The sequence below is a fragment of the Rhinolophus ferrumequinum genome, chromosome 10 (assembly GCF_004115265.2).
Source record: "Rhinolophus ferrumequinum isolate MPI-CBG mRhiFer1 chromosome 10, mRhiFer1_v1.p, whole genome shotgun sequence".
Lineage (NCBI taxonomy): Eukaryota > Metazoa > Chordata > Mammalia > Chiroptera > Rhinolophidae > Rhinolophus > Rhinolophus ferrumequinum.
Window position 1 is genome coordinate 50,643,614 of NC_046293.1, and position 24,178 is coordinate 50,667,791.

At 53.1% G+C, this 24,178-nt stretch overlaps 1 protein-coding gene across 3 annotated transcripts in view; it reads right to left on the bottom strand.

The window, feature by feature from the left end:
- Positions 1-3,385: 3,385 nt before the first annotated feature.
- Positions 3,386-24,178, bottom strand: part of NCKAP5L (NCK associated protein 5 like) — a 29,217-nt gene continuing 8,424 nt past the window's right edge. The window contains exons 2-13 of one of the 3 annotated variants that reach the window (XM_033118067.1): positions 16,506-16,567; positions 15,303-15,461; positions 14,489-14,557; positions 14,338-14,376; positions 13,498-13,617; positions 10,427-10,540; positions 6,856-9,488; positions 5,805-5,967; positions 5,489-5,570; positions 4,855-5,163; positions 4,632-4,774; positions 3,386-4,279 (exon numbers count right to left, since the gene is read on the bottom strand). In XM_033118067.1, the coding sequence (XP_032973958.1) occupies positions 4,067-4,279; positions 4,632-4,774; positions 4,855-5,163; positions 5,489-5,570; positions 5,805-5,967; positions 6,856-9,488; positions 10,427-10,540; positions 13,498-13,617; positions 14,338-14,376; positions 14,489-14,557; positions 15,303-15,425 (4,008 nt within the window). In that variant the 5' untranslated portion in view covers positions 15,426-15,461; positions 16,506-16,567 and the 3' untranslated portion in view covers positions 3,386-4,066. Of the gene's footprint in view, positions 4,280-4,631; positions 4,775-4,854; positions 5,164-5,488; positions 5,571-5,804; positions 5,968-6,855; positions 9,489-10,426; positions 10,541-13,497; positions 13,618-14,337; positions 14,377-14,488; positions 14,558-15,302; positions 15,467-16,505; positions 16,568-24,178 lie in introns of those variants that run through there. The other 2 variants (XM_033118066.1, XR_004424182.1) reach the window with 2 other exon arrangements.

Consider the following 24,178-nt stretch of genomic DNA (forward strand, 5'->3'; position numbering starts at 1 on the left):
TAAGCATACGGTATGACCCAGCAATTCCATTTATTGGAATTTATCGTACGGAGATACACAGGTGGCTAAAGACATATATGCAGTGTTCATTGCAGCACAGTTTGTCATGGCAAAACAAATAAACATGGCACATGCATACGATGGAAGACTACGTGACAATGGGTATTCATAGGCTTTGGAAGGATCTTCAAGTGCTAAAGGAAGAAGTGGATCAGTAACTACAGAATAATTTCATTGTCTAATAAAAGGTCAGCATAAGCATGCTGTGTGTGTGTGTGTGTGTGTGTGTGTATTTAAAAAATGATTTGAAAGGATTACCAATCAACTTGGGTTACATCTGGGTAGTACAAATGGGAGTTGGAGTATAAAAGAGACTCTTGTATAACATTCTATTCAATTTCAATTACCTTTTTAAATAACCATGAACACGCACTTTTATAATTTGCATGTCTTTAATAATTACAAAAAGTGTAATTTTTTTAATTAAAAAAATTTAAAGAAATTCTTCCCCACCCCAATATCATAGAAATGCTCAATGCTATTTACTTCAAATTTACATCTTTAAAAATAAAATTTATATGCTTGAATTAATTCACTCAGGATTACAGAATGGGGATATATGTTCAGAGTGTTCTGCAGAGAATGATTATTTCTTTTTAAAAAACTGATAAATTATTTGCAGCAAATCTAGAAAAGAGTAAAGAATAACCACTGGCAACGCAGAGAAAATCTCAGTTAACATTTTGGCACATTCCTACCAAAGGTGCCCAGAGAGGTGGAACCTGAAAGCTTTTCATAGACTTTTGCTGATGACTTGATGCCATTGGCGCGGGGGGGGGGGGGGGGGGGGGGGGAGACAAAAGGGGAAGCTGGTAGTTTGGCTTCGTTTGTTTGAGAAATCCAGCAGAAAAGGTGATACTGAATGGTGAGGCAAATATTCGTCCATTGTTCATGGAGAAAACAGTGAGGTCACCTTAATCCTGAAAGCAGATGTTGATAGGACATGTCCTGCCATAAGGAGGATCAAGTGGTCTTTTAGCTAAAACTTTTCTTGAAGTACAAGGAGAAATCAGTTTCCCAGGAGTGACTTTAACTCACTGTGTGTCCTCCACAGAATTACTTCAGATGGAATATTCAGTCTGTGTGGAAGGCACACACAGTTACGTGGGCTGTGGGATGGCTTGTCTGAGCCCAGCACCACTTAGCAGCATGACGTGGATTTCGGAGTGAGAGCTGCCCACCTTGGAACAGTTGGAAGGGAAGGGTTGGCTCCAAGCACCATGTATGGCTGATGTTACCCCGTTTTGGTCACTGACAGACATTTCCCCAGTCAGCCCACACTGCCCCAGGGACCAAGATGACACCTTCCATTTGCAAACACTAGAGAACAGAGCCTGGTAGAGGACTGAACAGACCCTGGTGACAGAAATATGCATGGACCCTTTGGTCTCAGCTTGTAAGAGGTGGGGTCCAGATTCAAACCCACCATGCCAAGTTCCTTCTCGGAAAGGAAAGAGGAGAAATATCCTGCAGGCAAACAATTCTGTTTTAACAAGGAAATGAGGTAATCCATCAGGTTCAAACAGAGAAAAGGGCTTGAAAAACCAAGAAAATGTAAATTAGGAGGATGTAGACTTCTTTGAGCCTGCCTGGCAAGAGGCAGAGATTTGCAGCTTGATAATATACTTAAACCCACTAAAGCAGAAGGGAAGGTAGGGTAGGAACCTGGAAGTAGAATATGGAAGAAAATGGGATCTTGACATTTAAAGAAAACCAAGACATCTGACTTATCCTTCTCTGAGTCTTGTTCATTTCTTTGATGACATCAACTAAGGGAAACAAGAGGGCGGGAGGCCAGATTGGGAAAGGTTTAGGAAGAGCAGAAATCTAAGGAGAAAGTCTGGTTGATGGGACCAGCTGATCTGGCTCAACCGCCTAACCCTCTGTAGGTAACGAAAACCAAGACCTGGAGAAGTAACGCAATTTTTCCCTATAAAACCACACTCAGCGGCTAAGACTCTTGACTCCCAGTCCAGAGCTCTGAACCCCTGCCCACCAGGAGTGATCCACAGGCCAAAAAGGAAGAGGGGATTAAAGTCCGGGCAGGAGAAAGCAAAGCTACACACCCAAAAAGGAACTACTCAGGCCAGGTTCCATTACTTCTCAGCCTTGGACAACAACTGAATGTTCCCAAGCCTGGATATCTTCATCTGTGAAATGAGGGTGATGGTGCTTCCTCCAGCAGGGCTGTGCAGGGGTTAGGGTGGCAATATGGTAGGTGTTTATTTTAACGGTGTGTTTTTTTACCACTTTCTGGAGCAATCCAGGGCTGGAGACCCTGCTGAAGGAGTTAGTACAAAGGGAGGTGCTGACACATTCCCCACATCCAACCATCCTGGGGCTGGTTAGAGCACAGGACAGAGTCCAATGGTATCACTGAGTTGTGACAGGACTCAACACTTCTCCCTGTCCAGGCACCCGACCTCAGCTCAGCAAGTCTGTGGTGTAAACACAGACCATGTACATACTACAGGGCCCCCATGCCCACGACGAACTGTCCGGTGTCCCAGCCAGGGACCAGAGGTGCCGAGTGTGCGTGCTGCCCAGGTCGCCTCCAGACTGTATGCCATGGGAGGCAGCAAGTGTAAGCTGTCAGCTGAGCGCTGTGGATAAGTCATCCTACACCTTGCAACCCAGGCAGGAAGGCTTTCCTAGGCCCAACTCAGCTGGCCAACGTAAGATGAGCAGGTTGCCACCTGGTTCACCTTCGGGTCGTTGCCCAGCTCTACGCCCAACAGGAAATTCCAAGGGCTGTTGGGCCACAACTATGCCCTGGCCTCCTCGTGCATGGGGCGAGAGTCTGAAATAACTCCTGAAGGCTAGACCCTCCTGCACAGCCTCAATCCTGGCCTCCCCTTCCCAAAGCGAGACTTTGAGAACCAGGGGCAAGAGATGTGGGGAAAGCCCAAGGTCTGAGGAGAAATGAGAGGACGGCCACAGTTTGAGACCCAGTTGTGCCTCACCCCATGCCAACAGGAGGCTAACACACTTAACTCTGCCTACCCCCCAGCCCCTGAAGCTGCGTGTGCAGGGCCCACTCCACGGTACATACAGAGGTGTACGTGCATGCCCACGGCCACCCTTCTGCCCTGTCCAAGTCCTGAGCCAGGGCAATCTTCCCAATCCGGGTACCATTCCAGGCCTAAGTGGATCCCAATCCCCATCCTCAGTTACCTTCTAGGTGATTCCAGCGAGCTGCCCTGGTAAGGGGGCTGTCTCACCAGAGTGCCTGGGACAGAGTCTCATCCCCACCGGTGCCTTCAAAGTGCACGCATCTGTCCATCCCTGAGTCCTCCCACAGAACAGGCCGAGTCAGGGGCAGGGAGGAGCCTCCACATTTTATTAGGGATACTGCAGAAGCAGAGGCTGGAAGCAGAGCAGCCACATTTGTAACGACAGATAAATTAACCGCAATGCGGGGATGGGTGGGGTGGTGGGGACCGGGTCAGGCGCTTTAATATAAAAAATAACAAAAAAGACAAACATGCCCCAAAGACAGGGGGCAGGGAAGGGCAGCACCGTCCAGACAGCAGAAAGGACCAGGGCAGACAGAGAGAGAAGGCAACTTGACCCCTCGCCGCCCCCAAACTCCATCAGCACGGGGTTTCCGGGCTGGCCCCACAGGGGCTCGGGGCAGGGAGCAGCCAGGTTGGGCGGAGATGGCACAGCTGGCGGGCAGGAAGCCCAGCACCACAAGATGGCTCAGCCTGAAGTAGGAGCTAGGGCTGGGACACAGCGGCCTGGAAACCCAGTCCCTCAGAGGAAGAGCCTTACTCTGGGTGAGAGGAGGGACCAAAGGTGGTGTCTCTCCCTGAGCTGAGAGTGGTCATCTCCTCCACAGCAGCGGTGAGCAGTTGGGTGTGCCAGGGACCCCCTTCACCTTCTTATCTATCTGCCTCCTTGGTCCCTTCAGGGAGCGGCCACACTAGCCCTGAGGGTGCAGGGCGTGAGCAGAGCCATTCCAGTCTGTGGTCCCCAACTCCAGAGAGGAGCGTGGCACAGCCCCTCAGCCCTGACTCCCACAGGAGGAGAGTGAGTCATAGAGTGAGTCGCTGAGGGACTCTGACGTCTCCAGCCCTGGGGGGCCCCCACTGGCCACTCTGCCTTCCTCGCCCATGTCCGATGTGCTGGGGGTGCGGCTACCCCCAAACGCCGGGCCCTGGGGAGTAGGGGCTGGGCGGCTGGGCTCCAGGCTCCGCTTCCGGTCCACGGGCAGGGCCTGGGAAAGGAAGGGAAGCTCGGGAGGAAGTTCCTCTCACCTCCTGGCCCAGCCAGAAAGGCACTGGGCTCTGCCCTCAGGATGGGAGATCTGCAGATGGGGCCACCGAGGTGGGGTGCACTCAGAGGAAGCAGGCTGGAGGCATGGCTGAGCAGTCCTACCAAAGTTTTGGGGAAGGAGAGAAATGCTTTCCCCAAGAGGGGTGTAAGAAAGGAAGTGAGTTGGCTGCCCAGAGGGGCATCCAAGGGGCTGTCCCCTCAATCCTCCTCCCGGACAGAGCTGTACCTCACTGGTCTCCCGTCATTCACTGCACCCTTCAGTCCCATTCCCTTTCCCCTTCAGCCATGCTCACCATGGGGGTCCTGGGCAGCCCCTCCAATTGTCGGGGTGGGCACAGGAAAGGGTCAGCGGAGCCACCGGCTGTCCTCGAGTTGGGAAAGGTCCAGTTCTTAGCCAGCTGGACAGGAGGGGGTGGGCCTGCGTCTTCACAGGGATCTATGTGGTGACAAAGGAAGGTGGGTGGTGGTGGTGGGTGGAGCTCCTGGGAAGGCCCACCCCCCTGCCCAGACACTCACCGTCAGGACAGGTCTGATGGCACCGGTGGCCAGGAGCAGCAGTAAGCAGTGCGGGGAAGGCTGGCATACTGGGGTGCCGCCCGCTCACCAGCAGCTCTTCTATGCCTGGCACCTCACGCTCCAGCGTGTGGGCACGGCGGGGGACTTTGGTAAGGGGTGGGGGCCGAGCTGGGGGCACCCCAGGTGGGGGCTCCAGCCGTGGCGGCTTGGTCTTGGGAGGATTCTTGCTGGGGGTCCCACTGCTGCCATGGTCTGGGGGTGGGAAGGTTCCAATGCCACTGTCCAGGGTTCGAGTCAAGGAGCCACAGGCTGGGTAGGGGAGAGTAAGTCACGGATGTGAGGCTGCAGGCAGCTCAGCTACTCTGCCTTCTTCTAGCTTCCTGCCCCAGTCCAGGCTCCATCCCTGGTCAGGGCCCTCCAGGCCCATTCACCCTGCCCCACTTCCCCTAGGCTTGGGGGAGGGGAGGCAGGTACCCTCTGAGGGCAGGAAAGGGTTTATTTCTGTGTAGCCCCAGTGCCCACCTGGTGCTTGGCACCAACATGGCACTCAGGGTCTGGCAACTGCTGTTGTGACAGGAAGGAGTAAACAGCAGGTGAGGATCAACTCCCATCCTTGGCCCTTGACCCTGCTGACCTGTGAAGTGTGAGGTGGGCACTGGCTCAGCCAGGCTGTCCTCCGAGGGCATTTCTTCCCGCCTCCCGGGCTCGCTGCTCAGCTGTGGGGAACAGGAGACCTCGGAGCGCATTCCTCTCACCATAAACCCCTCCCCAAGCCCTGCCATTAGGACCCCTGGAGTATGGGTCTCAAGAGTGCAGGCAGCCCGCCAGCCCTCGGAGACCAGGAGTGCACCTGGCAGCCTCCAGGGCCCAGGGAGTAGAGCAACTCTGGGGAGCGAGCCAGCAGGGTCACAGGGCCAGCGCTCCACCCAGCCCCCATCCCAAGAACCTACCTTCCCAGGAGGTTTTCCACAGCCCTGAAGAGGGCCCACCAGGCCATTTCGGGGTCCACAGGCTGGCCAAGGGTTCTTGGGGTCCGAGGACACTGGCTGGAAGTCACTATACTCGGGTTTGGGCTCCCTCCAGCTCTTGGGTGGCAGCTCCTTGCCATCCACCCTAGGGGCAGCCATACAGACAGGTGAGGGAGGCCTGGACCCACCGAGACACTCCAGCCTCGCTCCTTCCAATCGTGTGGTCCTAGTGAGGCCCGCATGGCCCCCTGCCCCTCAGGGAAGGGGACATATCCCTGGTGGTTGTTCCCAGCAACCCCTCCTGACTATGGGAACAGGCAGAGGAACAGCAGGGGCAGGGAAGATGAGAGGACTCTCCCAAAGCTATCCAGGGCCAAGCCTAGAGACCACTGGACAGTGTCGGCAGGAGATGGCAGAGCCGGTCACATCCTGGTCTAACATGACACACCTGCTTGCCCCAGCTGCACTTGAGCAGGCACTTGCTATCCAAATCACACCCTACCTGGGCCCAATTCCTGCCATTCTGGAATTCTACAATTCCAACATTCTACCTTACCTGGCCCAGACACAGCAATCCCAAGGGGGGGCCCTTCCCTAAACCACAGCTCCTATTGCTGGGTGTGTGGCAGGTGCTAAAGAGCAAGATGGGAAACCCCAGAGGAAGATCCTCATCAGGCCACAGTTGGGAACTTTCTCTTGATTACCGTGTGCAGGCATTTGGGCTGCCTCATCCGACATGAGATGATCCAGGAAAGTGTGGACTGCTCATTTCCTCCCAAATGAGAAACTGCGTCTCAGCACATCTGACATCAAACAGCCAGAGGTAGGGAGCAGGGGCACACACCCCTCTTTCAGTCAGGCCACTAACCCCCCGGTGCTTTGGTGGAATTTTACTTGCTCTTCAACCCCCTTTAACCTCTGTGAAGCCCGAGCTCCCAGGACAGGCAGTCCCAGCCACAGCCCCTGGTGTGCCCGTGGAGGGACAAGCGCCCACAGGCACCAAAGCACCTGCTGACTGGTCCCAGACCCTCACCTGTTGAGCAGCTGCTGCATGAAGGTGTCTGCGCCCTGGTACATACCAGCCAGCTGGCCTTGGACCTGCCCCAGCCCTGCACCGGACCCTGGCACTGGTCCCCCGGGCCGCGGCCGGGCCCTGCTGCTCAGGTAGGCCTTCTCCTCCTCCAAAGCCCGGCGCAGGTCTTCCGCCTTAGCCATCAGCTTGGAGATGTTGAGGCTCTCTGCCTCCAGCTTCCGGGCTTCCACCTTGACCTCCTTCCGGAGCGGGGAGCCCCCACTGGCCCCTTCCTTGCTCTTGGCGGCCTCTGTACGACGGTTCAGTGCTGGCAGCTTGCTTTTCTTCAGGCCAAACCAGCTGGCAATGCTGCTGGCGTTGCGGTGCTTGGCCTCGGTGCCTGGTGCCCGCTCCTGCCCCTGTAGCCGTAGCACGTTCTCCTCGATGCCCTTCATCACCTTCTCCTCAATGGCCGAGTGTGGGGCGCGCCCCTCAGGGCCCTGGCTTGGGTCAGCGGGGCCGGGTGCCGAGGATGTAGGCTGGGCTGTGGTGCTGCCACAGTCTGCCCAAGGCGGGCCCTTCCCCTTGTCAGGCTTGGGGGGCTCCTTGGTGGGTGGTGAGGCCACAGGTCGGGGCACCACCTTGGTAGGTGACTTAGAAGGAAGCTTTGTTGGGCTGCCGTGGGGGCTCTTACTGGGCTTGCCCAGGCTGGGGGCTGAGGTTGGCACTTTGGCAGGGGTGCGGGGTACCTGGGGGCACAGGGCCCCTGCCAGCCGGCTCTTGGCCAGCTCCACTTTGGTGAGGCAGCTCCTTGGTGAGACAGGCTCCAGGTCCACCCGGGCACCCATGGAGTGGGAAGAGTAGACTCGAGCCCCGGGATCCCCTAGGAGCCCAGGGTCCTGTTGCTTCAGGCTGCTTGTGCCCAAGGCCACTGGCCCTCGCAGCGCCCCCTTGCCTTCTGGCTGCTCAGGGAGCTTGGGGGTGGTGGTTGTCATATCTCCAGTGCTTTCCCCTGACCTCCCTGCTCCCCGCACCTTTTCGGTGCCAGGCCTGACTGTCACCCCATTCTTCTCTGGGCCCTGGGGCCCCTCGGGGCCAGTCTTCAGTTTCCCCAGGGCTGCCAGTCTGTCCCGCAGAGGGGTGTAGCCAGGATCCCCAGGTCGCCGCCCCGCCCCCTGGCTGGGCTTCCTGGATGAGCCGCCTGGGGTCCTGCGGCCAGGATGGGGAGACTCCAGTCCTGCTTTGTCCAAACTCTTCTCCTGGGGGCTCCCATAGGGGCAGGATTCTGGGAGACAAGGGCTGGGGGGCACTCCAGGGCTTCTGAGGACCTCAGGGGCCTGTGGTACCTCCAAAGTTAGTTGTGGGTAGGTGGGCACCTGCAATGGGGATGGAGGTGGCTCTGGGGAAGGCCCCCTAAAGGTGCTCCGGGAAAGGTCCAGGATGTTCTCATAGCACGGAGACACCACTGGTCCTGGGGAGAGCGTGGAGGTGGGCATGGCTGGCTGGGGAGGTCGGAGCTGTGCAGAGTCCGGGGTGGTAGAGCAGGGTGAAGGGCTGGTGGGCAGGCCCTGCGCCCCTTCTGGGGAAAGCTCTCCTCCACACAGAGCCCTGCGGGCCAGCAGCGGGGAGGGGCTGCCATCGGAGCCACTGTTCCGACAGGGGATTCGGGTGTTCCGGGGGAACTGGGGGCTGAGCTGGGGGCCTCCTGGGCTGGGGATCTTCTCTGAAGCTGGAGGCAGCTTTAGGAACTTGAGACCTCTGGCTGGGGAGGGCAGCAGGGGTCCCTGGGCTTCTCCAGGAGAAGGGGGGCCAATTTGGAGCTTGCTTTTCACCTGAGATGAAGAGTGGGGGTGGCCAGGTCGTGAGCCCAGGGGGGCATCCTCTGCACCCATGAACATGCTGAGGAAGGGCAGGGGTCCCTGGACCTCTGAGGTAGCACCAAAGCCTGGCCTGTGAGCCTCTGGGGTACCCCCACTCCAAGCTGACTTGGGGAGGCCTTTGGACTTAGACAGCTGTGGGAGCCTCTGGTCTGGGGAGGACGGCTGCCCAGGACCTGGGTGGTCCCCGTTGAGTGGGCCTGCAGCCCCGGCCAGGACAGCCTGTAGGTAAGACTCTGTGTCCTCAAGGAGCTGGCCCAGGTTCAACTGTTTTCGGGCCAGGGCCCCGAGCAGGGTGTCGGGGCTGGATGCCTCGTTGGGGTCACCCGCCTCATCAGAAGAGGAGGAGGAGCTGCTGCCTGGGGCACAGGGTGGGCCAGAGCTGGCACCCTGGGCCTGCGGGGAGCCCCTACTAGGGCCCCAGGGCCGCCCAGCACTCTCTTCTTCCCCTGGGCCCCCCAAGAGGCGCTCCCAGGGCAGCAGACCTCCCAGGCTACCAGGGCCTAGTAGCAGGTAGGGGGCCCAAGGTGAGGTTTCAGGCTGGGGTGGGCCACACAGCTCGCCATTGATGGGCTCTGGTGAGCCAGGACCCTCACTTGAAGGCCGCCAGGGGGTGGCAGGTGAGCACAGAAGCAAGGGGTCAGTCTCTTCCAGGGCTCTCAGCACCTCCAGGATCTGGGCTTTCTTTCGAAGGAATGGGGACAGAGCATCCAGCACGGGGGGTGGGGCGGCGGGGGGTCCAGGGCCTCCTGGCCGCAGCTGCTGCTCCCAACACACCTTGGGGGAGAAACGGCATGAGGAGGAGACCACTTGCAGACCCAGAACCTGCACTGGACATAACTGAGTATGTCAAGAACAGAGCTGGCCGGGTTTTGTTTATGTCTCCAAAAGGAATGGACAGATCCTGAGATGTGATGGCTCAGCTTCCTCACGGGTCACTGAGCCCTAGTGAGCCCGACTCTTCTTTCTGGCGTGACTGGGGCTGGGTGGGCATCTCACTTCCCCTTCCTGCTTATCCCAGCCCCACTTCCCACTGCTGTTTGGGTCGGCAGTGCTGACAACCATGCTTGTTCCAGCGGACGGAGGCCTGTTTTTCAGGCTCCAGAAAGAACACAGAGACTCAAGAAGGGGATATGATGTGGCCAAGTCCTATGTCCGTCACGGTAGCAAGCCCAGGCCTTCTCAGGTCAGACAGGCTTGCTGACTTGATCCTCACGAGAAGGGGATTCCGAATGTGTCCACTGCAAGCCCTTTCCGGCTTTTGCCCGGCCCCTTCTTGGGCCCAGTCCAGTCTGATACAGTGGGTAATTCCATGGGCTCTGCAACCAGACTGTGTAGGTTTAAGGCCCAGATCTACCACTTAATTAGTTATATGATGTCAGCAATTTATTTAATCTCTAAGCTTCAATGTATCATCTGTAAAATGGGATGGTAATCACGTTTAATCTCATAAAATAAGAGCCAGGTGTTCAGCACAGTGGCTGGCACAGAGTCAGCTATGGCTCTTACAGCAGCACTAATGCATTTGCTTGCAAGGCCAGTGGTTGGGGGTGGGGACCTGTTTGTCTTGGTATGAGGTGACAACTGAGGGTTGGCTAAGAATCTGTGTCCCAGGAAGCAACCCTTCCCCTGGGACTCATTAGGAAACAGCAATGGTAGCCACTGACAAGCCCATAGCCAGCACAGCCACAGACCACCATGTTCAGCCCTCCTACCTCTCTCTGCCCAGCACAGCGCCCCAGAGGCAGCAAGGTGGCTGGTCCCTCGGCGGAGCTCAGAGAGGGGGAAGCTGGTGGCTCGGATGGTGGCTGGAGTGGGGCAAGTGGGATCTGCAGGGAGAGGCAGAGTTAACACAGGTGCTCTGTCCCAGGTCCCTACTCCCTCCATCTAGGGGAAGGAAAACATCCTTCCAAGTTTGCTCCTTTAGGGACATCTCCTGGTCCAACATGTGCTTTCACCACTGTCCCCACCACCTGGTCAGAGGAGCCTCAGGAGACCACGACACAGGCAGACTGAAGTGTATGCCCAGGTGGTAGGGGGCGGTGAGACCGATCAGGGGGCTTTGGAGAAGAGGGAGGCCCCTTGGCCTGAGGGCAGTGGCAGGCCTAACCTACTGTTTCCCTGAAAAAAAGACCTAGCCAGACAATCAGCTCTAATGCGTCTTCTGGGGCAAAAATTAATATAAGACCTGGTATTATACATTATATAATAGGTATTATATTATATATAATATTACATTACATTACATCATATAAGACCTGGTCTTATATTACAGTAAAAAAAGACCAGGTCTTACATTCATTTTTGCTCCAAAAGACGCTTTAGAGCTGATTGTCTGGCTAGGTCTTCTTTTCGGAGAAACACGGTAGGTGCCACTGTGGCTCCAGGACCACTTTTTCTGTGGGGCCTCCTCCCCGATTACAGAAAGTGTAGGCCGGGAGGCCCCTTCCTGTTCTGATGGCATCACAGGCTGAGACTAAGGCAAGAGACATTTGTTACTGGTTCCTAGAAAGAGATGGCGGGAGTCTTCATTCTGTCTTCCTTATCCGATCTCCTATGAAACTTCTACTCTGAGGAGTACAAAGTAGTATGTAATCATGGGTCACTTCTCTCTCAGTCCCTGAGAATGTCACTTCGTTCTCTTAGGCATCTCACCTAGATACCAACTTTAATTCTTCCGTCTCCTTTTCCATAGCGTTTAAATCCTGTCCCTGCAGCATCTCTCTGCCTTCCCTCTGGCCACCCTCTGGTTCGGCCGCTCCTTCAGCCCAGAACCTCACGCCTCAGGCCTGGACGCAGCGCAGCGTTTCAGTCTCCCTGACCTGGTTTGGTGGCTTTTCAATTTCTAGTGCACAAGGCAGCCTAAAGCACATTTTTCTTTCCTTTTTTTTCTACAGCATCTTTGTGCTCCAAGCCTCCTATGCCTGCCCACTGCCTACGGAGACAAGTCTGAACTCCTCTGCCGACAATCTGGGCCCAGCCTGCCGGCTCTTCCCTGACACCGTCTCCAGCTCTGTCTCACTCATTGCTCTTTTACACACCCTTTATTCCAGCCCCGTTGAGCAGCTTGCTGCTCCTTAGGCTTCCCTGCTCTGTTCCTCACACCGGGAATCCCTTTTCTCCAGCCCCCACTGCAATCTTTTTAAATTTCCCATCTATCAAGGCCCAGCCCCAACGTCACCTTATTAAGGGAGCCCTCCCCAGCCCGTCTGTGATGGCATCTCTCCCCGCTCATTCTTAGACAGCACTGTCACTCTGCTTTGTGCTACTGCTGTCTGTAGCTTCTGCAGTCCCATCCTTCAGGGGTTACATTCGCTCTGCACAGACCACAGCCCTGTCCAGATCCACATGAGTTGAAAAGGCACTGCTCACAGTAAGAGCTGCATTAGCATTTGCTCAATGGAGCTTTCGTCCTAACAAAGCACAACTTGGGAATAATGTTAATAACGATATTTAGCTGCCGATTACTGACGATCTACAATGGGCTAAGCACTATATATCATCTCACTTAATCTGCACAACAACTTGCAATACAGGCATTCTTATCCCCATCTATAAGGGAAAAACTGTGCTTTGTAAGGTTATATCATCTGCCCAAGGTCACACAGATAAGAATTAGCTAAGTTAGGGATCCAACCAAGTTTACCTCAGGTCAAGGTTAACGCTACTTCCACCAAGTCCTGTTACCTCTGGGGAAGATAAATCTATTGTCCTAAACCCCAAAGTTCATTTTAAAAATCCCAAATTCAAATGCCAGAATTCATGTAAGTAAAAAAGTAATGTTCTACACCTCTTTTTATCACCAGCCACTGAGAAGGGAATGGACAGGGTGATACTGGCCCACCAGTGTGGTTAGCTCTCTGGGGATCCCGGGGGGAACCCCGTAGCAGAGCAGGACTCAGGGCTGGGGCCTCCAGAAATGTCATGGTGATGACATCCTCCTCTGCCAGGGGTCAGGCTTCCCAGGGAGCTGAGGGCATCCTGCTCAGGGTCTGGGGGCCAAGAGCTGCCTGGTTCACGTCAGACAGACAGACACACACACACACACAGAAGGTACTTCTCTTCTTGTCAAGGTCAGGGGTGGGGTGGGGGGTGTGCCGGCTGACCTCAGAACCTGCTGTTCACCTCTGGTACCTAGAGCTGCTCCTAATCCTCCCACCCCCACTTCTCACCCCATCCTTGAGGCTTTCTGATAAGAGTGACCCCAAGTGACACCTTAGTATCCCCCAGGTAAGGCAGGTATCAGGGCTAGAAGCAGGGACCAGGGTCTGCAGCCACGCCTGAGTCAGTGGGTAAACATATGAAGTATGCGCACACACAGAGTAATCTGATCAAGTGCCTTTGCTGACCTCTCTGTGACACCAAGCACTGGGTGCCTTCCACCCAGTCCCACCCCTGCCCCTGGCCAAGAAGAGGCAATGCAGTGGCCAAAGGGGCCCCTGGGGAGTGTGAAATAATTTCATTTTCAGCCTCCACCCATCTCCCCACACAGGGCGAGAACAAGCAAGAACCTTCTCTGTCAACAAGAAGGGACGCTATCCGGCTGGGTGGGGTATACCTGCAAGGTAGGGGATGGCCCAGCTTGAGGGGATTCAGGGAGTTTTCACTCCATCTAAGGCCCAGATCTATCAGGATAGGAGGGCCTTCTCTGGACGGGCAGACCCCAGAATGGAGGGGAACGGCTGACAACCTGCTTCTCTAGGTGTTTGGGGGAAAAAAGAGGGTGATGATGGGGGAAGGCAGGAAGATGCGATAGGATGAGGGAAGGAGACTGGCTGGTGCCCACCTGAGGGAGGGAGCCTGTCGTGAGCTGCAGTTTCTGCTGAAACAGGGCGCTCAGCATCTGGTTCTGCTGTTCCAGGTCAAACACCCTCTTCTTCAGCTTGATGCACTCTTCCCGAAGGTCCTGCCAGCGCCCAGGAGGCAGGGGGAGAAAAGAAGATGATGGCAGGCAGTGAGGGGGCGGGATGAGTGCAGTGTCCCTCCCAAGCATGCCCTTCTCCTGCAACCTCCCCCTACGTGGGAGCTCAGACTGCCTATGTGTGCAGCTATCACAGCTTCAGGGAACGGTCAATTCTCTCAAGCTAACCACCCAGGTAGGCGGCAGATTCCACTGGCGTTGGTATCTTCCCCATCTCTGGTGCCAAGGCCCTGCCTCTTAGAAACCACACATCAAAGAAGGGCCCATACAAGGCAGAAGAACACCTAGGGGTTAGAGGGGACCATATGTCAAGAAGTTACCCATAGAACTTGGGTAAATATTTAGATGCCACCTTATGCTCACAACAGCAACATTTCTTTCAGGGTCATTACAACCAGGAGAAAGCAGCCAGGGCCACAATAAGGGAAAGATTCAAGCCCAAATCAAAGTTACCATAACTCAGAGATCTGGCTTTACCTAGCCCACCCCTGCCTCCAGGGAGAATAGTACAGCCCTGTCTGAGGCGGGGAAGCTGGGGCATTATCAGGCCAATAGGACATTTCCACCAAGCCGCCTTCTCCAGTCGCTCTGAAAGGCTTTGCTGAGCAGGCTCAGAGTCCCCAGGAAGGACCTCCCCTGCAGTACCCAGGGCCTGTTCCAGAGCAGCTGGGCTCAGGGGTCAGAATGTGTCCTGTGGCCACTTACCTTTTGGTTCAGCAGTGCCTGCACCACGTGGTTGGCAACCTGGGGACAGAAAGCCCCATGGCAGAATGTCAGCTAAGCCAGCTTCTGTCTGGAGCAGACAGGCCATGTCTCTCCACACCCCAACATCAGCCCCACTGCAGACCCCACAGACCTCATCCAGACAGCGCTCATAGGTTTCCCGCTGGTTTTCATTGGCCTGAGCAAGTGCTGAGTTCTCTGCCTGCAGCAGGGAGGAAGGGGGTAGAAAGGAGGCTATGGGGTCATCCTTCCCTCAGGGCAAATTCCTTCTGGGGAAGGAGAGACAAGCAGTCTATGAACTACACCCCTGCCCAGCTCTCGACTGGGCAGGACTCTGCCATGGGGAGGCCCGCGGAGACCGACCAAGGGCATCAAGAAGGCAGAGCTCAGATGGCTGGTTTTCTGTAAACCCAACCTCAGTCAGTGAGCTGGAGGAGCCGGGGAGACGCTGGCCAGGAGGACCGAAGGTGGGAGGTGCCAACAGTGGCCGTGATTTCCCTGGGGAGAGGGCAGAGAAGGCCGGAGGGAGGAGGGCAGGGTCTTCGGAATGTGATGAAGGGCCTTAGTTTAAGGGTACATGCCCTTGCCCCTCAACTCCCGAATGCCAAGTCATTCGAACCCTTCTTCCTATGGCCTGTGCAACCACCCATTTCCTACAGCCAGCAGAGGCTGGGGGAGTGGGGGTGAAGTGGGGGAGAAGAAGAGGGGTAAAAAAGGGAGACATTGAGGGGTTAGGACAGCCCTGCCCTGTGCACGCTTCTTGTCCCTGAGCTGGCAGCTAGCCTGGCGAGCGAAGAGCAAGGACAGGGCTTCTCAGAGGAGCTCTGCTAAGAAATGCTCATCTCTGCTCCAGCCTGGTGGAGGGGGCTGAGAGGAAGGTCCACCCACATGAAGCTCAGAGGAAAGGGCAGTCCTGCCACCCTCACCCACCCTGCCCCATGCCCCACCTCCAGCTCCCGCAATCGGTGCAGGAGCTCCTGGCAGGTGCCTGGCTCCATGCTGCCGTCACCACCCTCTCCGGGCCTCAGGTTTCCAGGACTCCCAGGCGGCTGGTCCATGGCCTCCGACATCAGGCCCTGGGAACACGTGAGAGCAGGCCCAGCAGGCTACTCTGGGGCCCAGGGAGGAGGTGAGCAGGGGAAGAGGACAAAGACCAAACTTGTCAGTATTCTCAGAGGTGACATTGTAACAACTCAGGGTCAGGCTGAGACACTCCTGGTCATGGGAAAGACACAGACACTCTTCCCATTCGAAGAACAAAGACCACTGTTTTAAAAACGCCTGTAACTACACTCGCCCTATCACAGGTCACACAGACACTGGCTAGGAGCCGAGAAACTTGAATCCTCCACTGAGACTGGCCTCCAACTGGTACACTGTGTCTTCCTGGGGACTGGGGAGGCAGCCTGCACGCCTCCAAGGCTCCCTGCTTCCACGAGAACCAGCAGACTAGCCTCTTGGCGCACACAGGTCCTCTGCAGGCGTCTCGATGCCCTCCCCCCTTTCCACTTGGCCCCCTCCTTTTTATTCATTCTTCAGGGCTCCCAATCCAAGTTCAGCCAGGTTCTGTAACTGTCTCTCCTAGACTGTCAGCTCTGTGAGGGCGAAGGTGCTGTATTCACTTCATTGCCCAAGCCCACACAGCTGTTATACCTGGTGTGCAAGAGACAGACTGATTACTAAACAGACTAGTCTGTCACTGCCCGAACACAATTCAGCCAGGGTTCTGACCTGTACTGCGTATGTGACCCCCCCACCCCACCCCACTGTTGCCATGGTTACTGACTATCCTTGACTAGGCTTCATCTTCCATTTGAGTTTCAATTTCTCTGCTAGAGGAAAGTGCTCATTTCCTTCTTTTGCAAAATATTGTGGAATTTTCCAGTAGATGGGAAACCTTTCCTCATGTAAAAGGCTGGAGATCCCCGGTCCACCACCAATTACTTGTCTCCCTGTTCCACTGAAGCCCCTATAAAAAGAGCTTAGTGCTTTTGGACCACGGAAGTGAGGAGCCCTCAGCAGCTCCTCAACCAAGCATCTGAATGTTCTTTCCTCTGTCCTCCACGGTGAGACACAGGGGGCCTCTGCCACCCCCAGCCTTCCTCCTCCCGTCCTCACCAGCAGCATGCACAGGCCCCAGAGCCCCTCACCTGTCTCTGCCCCCTCAACCAGGCCGGCACACTCACTCTAGCAGCCAGAATGGTCACCTTGCCTGTGGAGGAAGAGGGAGATGTCAGCCATACATTCCACAAGCATTTATTTACTGCGCTTCTGCTGTGCGCCAGGTGCTGTGCCACAGGGAAAGCCCTGCCTTTATGAAACATCCATTCTACTGGGGGAGGCAGACAACACACAGATAAACCAAGGAGCATATACTGGGCCCTGAGAAGGCACTGATGGGTGACAGTTAAGCAGCGACCTGAATGAAGTCCGGATGAAATCCTGAGATGGAAAAAGCATTCTGGGCAGAGGAAGAGCCAGTGCAAAGGTCCCAGCTCTCAGCCAGGAATCACTCAGCTAGCAGATGGAAAGGAACAGCAACACGTGGTTGCTACATGGCCCTTCCACAACATACGTCTTCTTTAATCTTCATCGCAACAAAGGGAGGTCAATGCTATTATCAACACCTAATATTTGAGATGAGGAAACTGAGGAACAGGAAATTGCACTCACACTGAAAGTACCTTGTGTGTTGGCACTTTCTCACGCACCACTGCATCTGATTCTCCTACCAACCTTGTAAGGGGGGCACCAGCCTGGGTGAGGAAACAGGCTCCAGAGGTAAAGGACACCGTCCAAATTATATGGCTGATTCAAAGCACACTGGACAGGCCTAGATTTCGTCCTACCCCCATGCAGCCTCTCTGGACACACACAAGCTGTGATGTAAGCTCCTCATATTCTGTAAGCTCTGTATCGTCCTGGGCCTCCAGGAACGTTGCACTTAAACAGATCTAGGTTAGAATCCTAACTCTGCCAGATCTGTTTCCTCATCTATAAAATGGGGATAAGACTACTTAGCCCAAAGGGTTGTTGGAGGATGAAATGAGATAACGTATGTAGAGTATCTTGAACGAACTTAGTACGTGGAGGCTTTTCCTATTATCACATCCTGATACTGGCACAGTGCAAAATCTCGCCGTGGAGCCTGCAGCTACATTCCCCGTCTTCCTGCCTGTTCACTAGGTAGGCCGACCCTGAGTCCCAGGCCCCCCACCCGAGGGTCCCCACTGTAGGGGCACCTGAAGATCTGAGAGTGCTGCCTAACGTGCCCTGCCCTCAGGGGGCTCCTGCTCTCCAACCCCCTTCCTGCCAGCCACTCTCCCGCCACAGGGCCAGCTCAACGTTCACTCTTCTCTGCCTGATACCCTAGAAAGAGAAGGGCGTAACAGGAAAAGGGGAGAACGCATCTTCCTGAGTGTGAGTATGTATGCGTGCACAACTGTGGCCAAGGGGCTTCTGAAAACTAGAAGAAAAGGAAAAACTGTGTAGTATTTATTTTTAATACTCTACCACAATCTACAGTCCTTTGCGAGTTTAATATCATAAAAACATATTGTGTATAACTTTGCTCTTAACATTATGGTTGATATATTTAGAAAAGGATAGGCCTAGAAAAACATGAAAAAAAAATTAGGGAATATCCTCCTTCGCACATACACAAATAGGGGTTAAAACCAAAAAAGGCCTCAGGTTACCTCCACCATTGGGCCAGTCCCGCCCCACACACAACACTCAGCTCTGGGCCAGTCAGAAGCTGCCCTGCTTCAGGAGAGGCCGGCGCCCATGGATCACTAGCTTTCCCTCAATCCCCTCACCATTTATTCCCCCAGTGGACACTCCCAGGGAATAGAGGGGTAGGGGGGCAAGGGGTGGGAGTGCTGGGGAGTGTGAGGAAAATAGTTGGGAGGATGAAGGAAGGGAGTGGGATGCAGAGGCCAGGGAAAAATAAAGATAAAGCTTTGAGTTCTTCACACAACAAAACCAAACTAAGGGTGAAGGTGGTTTAGGAGATATCTTTTCCTAAAAACACAAAATGAAAAGAAAAAAGCATCCAGGTCAGGCACCAAGCCCAGAATGTGAAGGCTGGCTGTGGGCTGTGTACATGTGGTTTTACTCGTCTATGTGTTAAGGAGGGTGAGGCTGCAACACACCCCACAGAACCCCAACTACGCCCCCCTCCAATCTGAGCCCCTGTGGATCTCAGTGCAGGGAGGCCTGAGCCCCACTGTGACCTGGGGGAGACCCTCCAAGTGATAAGACTTCCAAGTTCCGCCATGTGTGTCTCCATATCCCTGGCTGGGCCTAGGAGAGGTCCCGGAAATGTCCGCTGAGGCAGGCTGTGACTCAGCCCCACTTTGGGGAGATGTTTGCTGCCCTCGGCAGAGGGGCTCTGGCCGACTCAGGAAAAGGGGCCTTCTCTGTGTCTACAGGGCCATGAGCAGAGGGCAGGCAGAGTCACGGGGAAGAGGCTTGCATTTGAACTTGGCAGTGGGGAGGAGTGCTCACTATGAGTCGAACTAAAATTTTGAGTTCCAGATTTCTATGGCAAAAAGAAAACTTCCTGCATCTTTACACTCCTCTGGGGAATATTAAGATCCAGAGAGTTACTACTACCTCTGGCTCCCAATCTGAGCCTAATTAGCCTCTTCAGAGTCTGGGGTTTGAGCCTAAACCTCATGAGAAAAAAACCCAACCCAGGTCAGTTCCCCAGTGGCTGCCCTGTCCCTGCTGGGTGTCACTTGGGCCCCTTGGCCCGGGGCAGAGCACCCTCCGGCTTCCCCCAAGTCCACAACTCCTATTCAAAGCTCCTGTGTTCAGCCTGACCTGGGGCCAGGGCAAACCCTGGCCTAGGTATTTCAGGATGGCCCTGGTTTCAAACACTCCTTTGGGGTCCTACCATCCATCTTGGATGTTGGGTCTAGAACACTTGATGCCAGCCAGACTAGGTAGGGGTGAAGCTGTACGGCGTGCGAGCTCTAACTTGATCTGGTGCCTTCTTTCTCCCTCCAGAACTGCCAACGGGCACCGCCTCCCACAAAGGCCAGATTCAGAGGGAGGTGACCTCAGTGCTGAGGGGAGGGAGGGAAAGAAAGAGAGGAAGAGAAGAGCTGCTCTAGCCTGTCCTTGGGGGGTGGGGTGGGGGCAGTTTGCTCGTAGCCAGGAACAGGGAAGTGGGAACAGCTGCTTGGGGGGGTTCTCTGGGTAACCTGGGGACGTGGCTGGATCAGCCCAATTGGAGAGTGAAATCTGGGGACCACTATCTCTTCAGCCTAGTTAGTTATGTATGGCCCTTGTACCCCCTGCCCCTTTAAAACCAGGAGGGGATGGGGCTTCCAAGGCCTCAAAAGACATCTGACTTTCTGGTCTTTCTGGCAGCCAGATCAAAGGAGTGGGATCTGCAGCTCCCACCCCCTCGCCTGCCAGGGCACAGGCTGAACTCCGGTCCAGGTCTGGGAGGAAGGGGCCAGGGAGGTGGCAGGAGGCCTGTCCTCCACGCTCCCTCAGCTCGGTCCTTCGCCAAGGCCTTCAGGCCCTGATGAGCCCCTCACTTACCAGCTGTTCCCCCAGTCCTCTAGGGAGAGAAGCCAGGGACCAGGAGGGGGAGAGGGCTGGGCAGCTGAGGGGAAGGCAGGGATGGAGCAGCTCTGACTTTAATGACAAAATCATCCATAACATCAACCGTTTTCCCCTCTGCTCCCCCTCATCCCCCAGCTGCTTCTGGAATCCCTGTCACACCCAAGAAGAGTCCACTTGTAAACAGCAACCTCTGCACCCACAGCAAACACTCCTTCCCAGCTAAGATCAGCCCTGGGTTGCCGTGGGGTATGAGGAGGGATTTAAGGACAGACGCCCCAGGACACGTCTGGCCTGGAAGTGGCCACCTTAATCCCTGGCCCAGGGCATCTTTTAGCCCTAAGAATTCCAACTGGTCTCCTCCCCTCTCAGGGAAAGAACGCAGACAAGAATTTCCTTCCCTGTCCTGACAACTGGCCCCAAGACACAATAGCCCTTCTGAGACGCATGTGTTCACGAGGAAGGGGCGTCCGGCATCCCCCCTCCCGCTTCCTCTTCACAGGCACTCCAAGAACTTCCACACGACGCTGCGGGCATTGATAGACGGTAGGATCAGTCGCCTGCCCTTGCAGGCAGGGGAGGAGTAAGAGCAGTCATCTTAGGAGCCCCAAGACTTCTCTCTCCTCCCCGTGATCCTTCATGTTCCGTCCACAGCATAAGCCAACAACAAAAAAAGGCAGCTGCTGCGGGTGGGGAGAGGGGCTCTGACAGACACAATGGGTTTATTTATAGGGCCACATACCAGGGACTCTGCAGCCAAGAAGCCTAGGCCCCACTCCCAAAAGCCCAGCAGGGCCCATCCCAGCCCTGCCAACGTATTGGAAAAAGCCTCAGACCAGAAGGCAGGAGATTTAATTAGAGTCTAGTCCCAACACTGCAATTTACTTGCTGTGTGACTTTCGGCATATCACTCAGTCTCTCAGGAACAAGTTCTTTCATGCCAAGTGGAGGTTGTTCTAGAAGAGTGGTTCTCAAAATGTGGTCCAGGGGCCCTGGGGCCCTTTCAAGGAGTCCACAGGGTCAAAATTATTTTCATAATACTACTAAGACATTACTTGCCCTTTTCATTCTCATCTCTCATGAATATACAGTGGCATTTTCCGGAGACTACGTGATACATGCTATTACAACAGATTGAATACAGAAGCAGGTATGAGAATCCAGCTGCCTTCTATTAAGTCAGACGTGACAGATTTTGCAAAAATGAAGAACGCTGCCATTCTTTTCACTATTTTGTTTTGGAAAATATGTATTTTCCATAAAATATGTTAACATGTAATGGGTTTATTACTTTTTCTTAAATGAATTACATAAATGTTTAAAACTCCCAGTTTTAATTTATATGACAGTAAATGTTAATAGGTATAAAACCCATATGAACCAAAGCTCTTGTTTTTTAAGTGTAGAGGGGTCCTCAGGCCAAATAGTTTAAGAATCACTTTTCTAGAACAGTGTTGTCCAGTAGAACTTTTTGTGATGATGAAAATATTTACTCGGTGCTGTCCAAACAGCCACTAACCACACATGGCTGTTGAGCACCTGAAATGTGGCTACTCTAACTGAGGAACTGAATTTAAAATTTTGATGGCCACATGCAGTTAGTAGCTAATGGGCCGAACAGTGTAGTTCTAGAAGATCCCTGGAATCTAGAAGATTCCTTGATTTGAGCATTCTAGGTCACTGCTTCTTTTTCACAGACTCTAGAACTCGGGGTAGGAAAGGACAAGACTTGACATGCACTCCTGTTCCCAGGCTTTTGCTCACACTATTTCTCACTCTTTCCCCAGCAAAGGAAAGCCATCTCAGGCGGGTGGCCACTGCCTGGACTGCTACCAAGGCTGTTAGAGCTACTCTCTCATTCTCTGAAATGACTGCTTCACACCCTCTCCTTCCTCAAACTTCTGGCTTATCACCTCCCTTCATTTCCCCAAAGGATTAAAGCCAGCAGAGGGAAAACCCCTCAAATCTCCTGCACCATCCTCCCAGCCCCATCGGAATCCCTAGCTGCTCATCCACGCCTGATCTAGCAGAGGGGTTTGCCCTCTTCCCAGGCAGGGTCAGTCCTCCCTGCCCCAAACCCTCCCCATTTATGTCTTCAGTATCTATCCCGTGAAGGGATCTTTCCCATCCACCATTAAAACCTCATGGGTGTCTTTCATCTTAAAAATAATTTTCCCTTGACATTTCTCTAGAGTCTGCCCTCTTCTATCTTTCATAGCCAAACTGCAAAAAAAAACCCACAAAAAACAAAAAACAAAAAAGCCATCCTCCTCACTTCTTCCTCAACCTGGTCCAACCTCAGCAGTAACTACCACAGTGCTAAATCCAACAATATTTTTCAGTCCCCATTGCCTTCTCAGGCACAAGTGCCTCTGGTGGCCACTTCCTCCTAGACATTTGTTTTTAAGCTTTGAGACATAGTTCACATCCTGTACAACTTACCCACTTAAACTGTACAATCCAGTGGTTTGTAGTATATCCCCAGATATACGCAATCATGACCACAATCGATTTTAGAATCTTTTCATTACCCTTTAGTTAGCACCCCAATCCCAGGCAACCACTAACCTTCTTTCTGTCTCTATAGAGCTCCCTATTCTGGACATTTTACATGAATGGAATCATAAAATAGGTGGTCTTTTGTGATTGGCTTCTTTCACTTCATTCCTTTTTATGGCCGAATGGTATCCCATTACATGGATATGCTACAATTTGTTTATCCATTTATCAGTTGGTTGATGGTAATTTGGGCTGTTTCCACTGTTTGGCTATTATCAGTGCTAGGAGCATTCGAGTACAAGTTTTTGTGTGGACAAATATGTTTTCATTTCTCTTGGGTGTGTACCTAGGACTGGAATTGCTGGGTCATATGGTAACGTTGGGTTTAACTTTTTGAGAACTGTCAAACTGTATTCCAAAGTGGATACACCATTTTACAGCCCCACCAACAGTGTATGAGGGTTCCATTTTCTCTACAGCCTCACCACTTGTTAGTCTGATTTTCTGATTCTAGTTACTCTAGTAAGTGTGAAGTGATATCTCATTATGGTTTTGATTTCTATTTTCCTGATGCTGAGTATCTTTTCATGTGCTTATTTATTGGTCATCTGTATATTTTCCCTGGAGAAATGTCTATTCAGATCCTTTGCCCATTTTTAAATTGGGTTATGTGTCTTCTTATTATGGAGTTGTAAGAATTCTTTCTGTATTCTGAATCATTATCATATATGATTTGCAAATATTTTCTCCCATTCTGTGGGTCTTTTCACTTTCTCGACAGTGACCACTTCCTCCTGGACGACTTTTCCTTTGTGTATTACACGCCTCCTCTCCCCTAAGCCATCTTCCACCTCTACTTCTCTGTGTGAGTTATTTGTGCATGTGTGTGAGTATTTTACTTTTTAAACAAACATAGCAGTATGTTCTCACTGTTCTACATCTTTCTTTAGCAGAAAAATTTTTTAAAAACAAAACTACAGACTTTATTCGGATTTTATTGGTTTTTCCACTGATGTTTTCTTCCAAGATCCAATCCAGGATCCCACATGGCATTTAATCACCATGTCTCCTTAGTCTCCTACGTTTAACAACAGTTCCTAGTTTTTGTCTTTCATGACCTTGACACTTTGGAAGGGAACTGGTCAGTCTTTTGGAGAATGTTCCCTAATTTGGGTTTGTCTGATGTTTTCTCTGAGTAGACTGAAGTTATGAATTTTTGGAAAGAATACCATAGAGGTGATATGCTCTGTTCAGCGCACCGTATCAGGGGATACATCCGTGTGATGCTGAGATGGCTTATAACTGACAACATTAATCTTGGTGACTTGGGTGGGTGGTGTCTATTAGTGGGTTTCTCCACCATAAAGTTACTATTTCTCCTTTTGTAATTAATAAATATTAATATTTTAGAGTGCAATAATTTGTGACCATGCAAATACCGATCCAACTTAAATTTTCATCCACCAATTTTAGGATTCATCAGTGGATCTTGCTTGCAACAATTACTATAGTGTTCCAATGATAATTTTCGATTCCCCTTCTTCCTTGTCTGCTTATTAACTGGACGTTTTCCGTAAGGAAGATCTGTCCCTTCACTCCCCTTTGTTTACTTAATTGCATATTTATATTAGTATGGATTCATGGGTATTTATTTTATTCTTTGGGTTATAATCCAATAATATCATCACATGTTTCATTGCTTAAATTCCAGCTTTGGCCATTGAGAAGTCTTTCAGGTTGGCTCCGA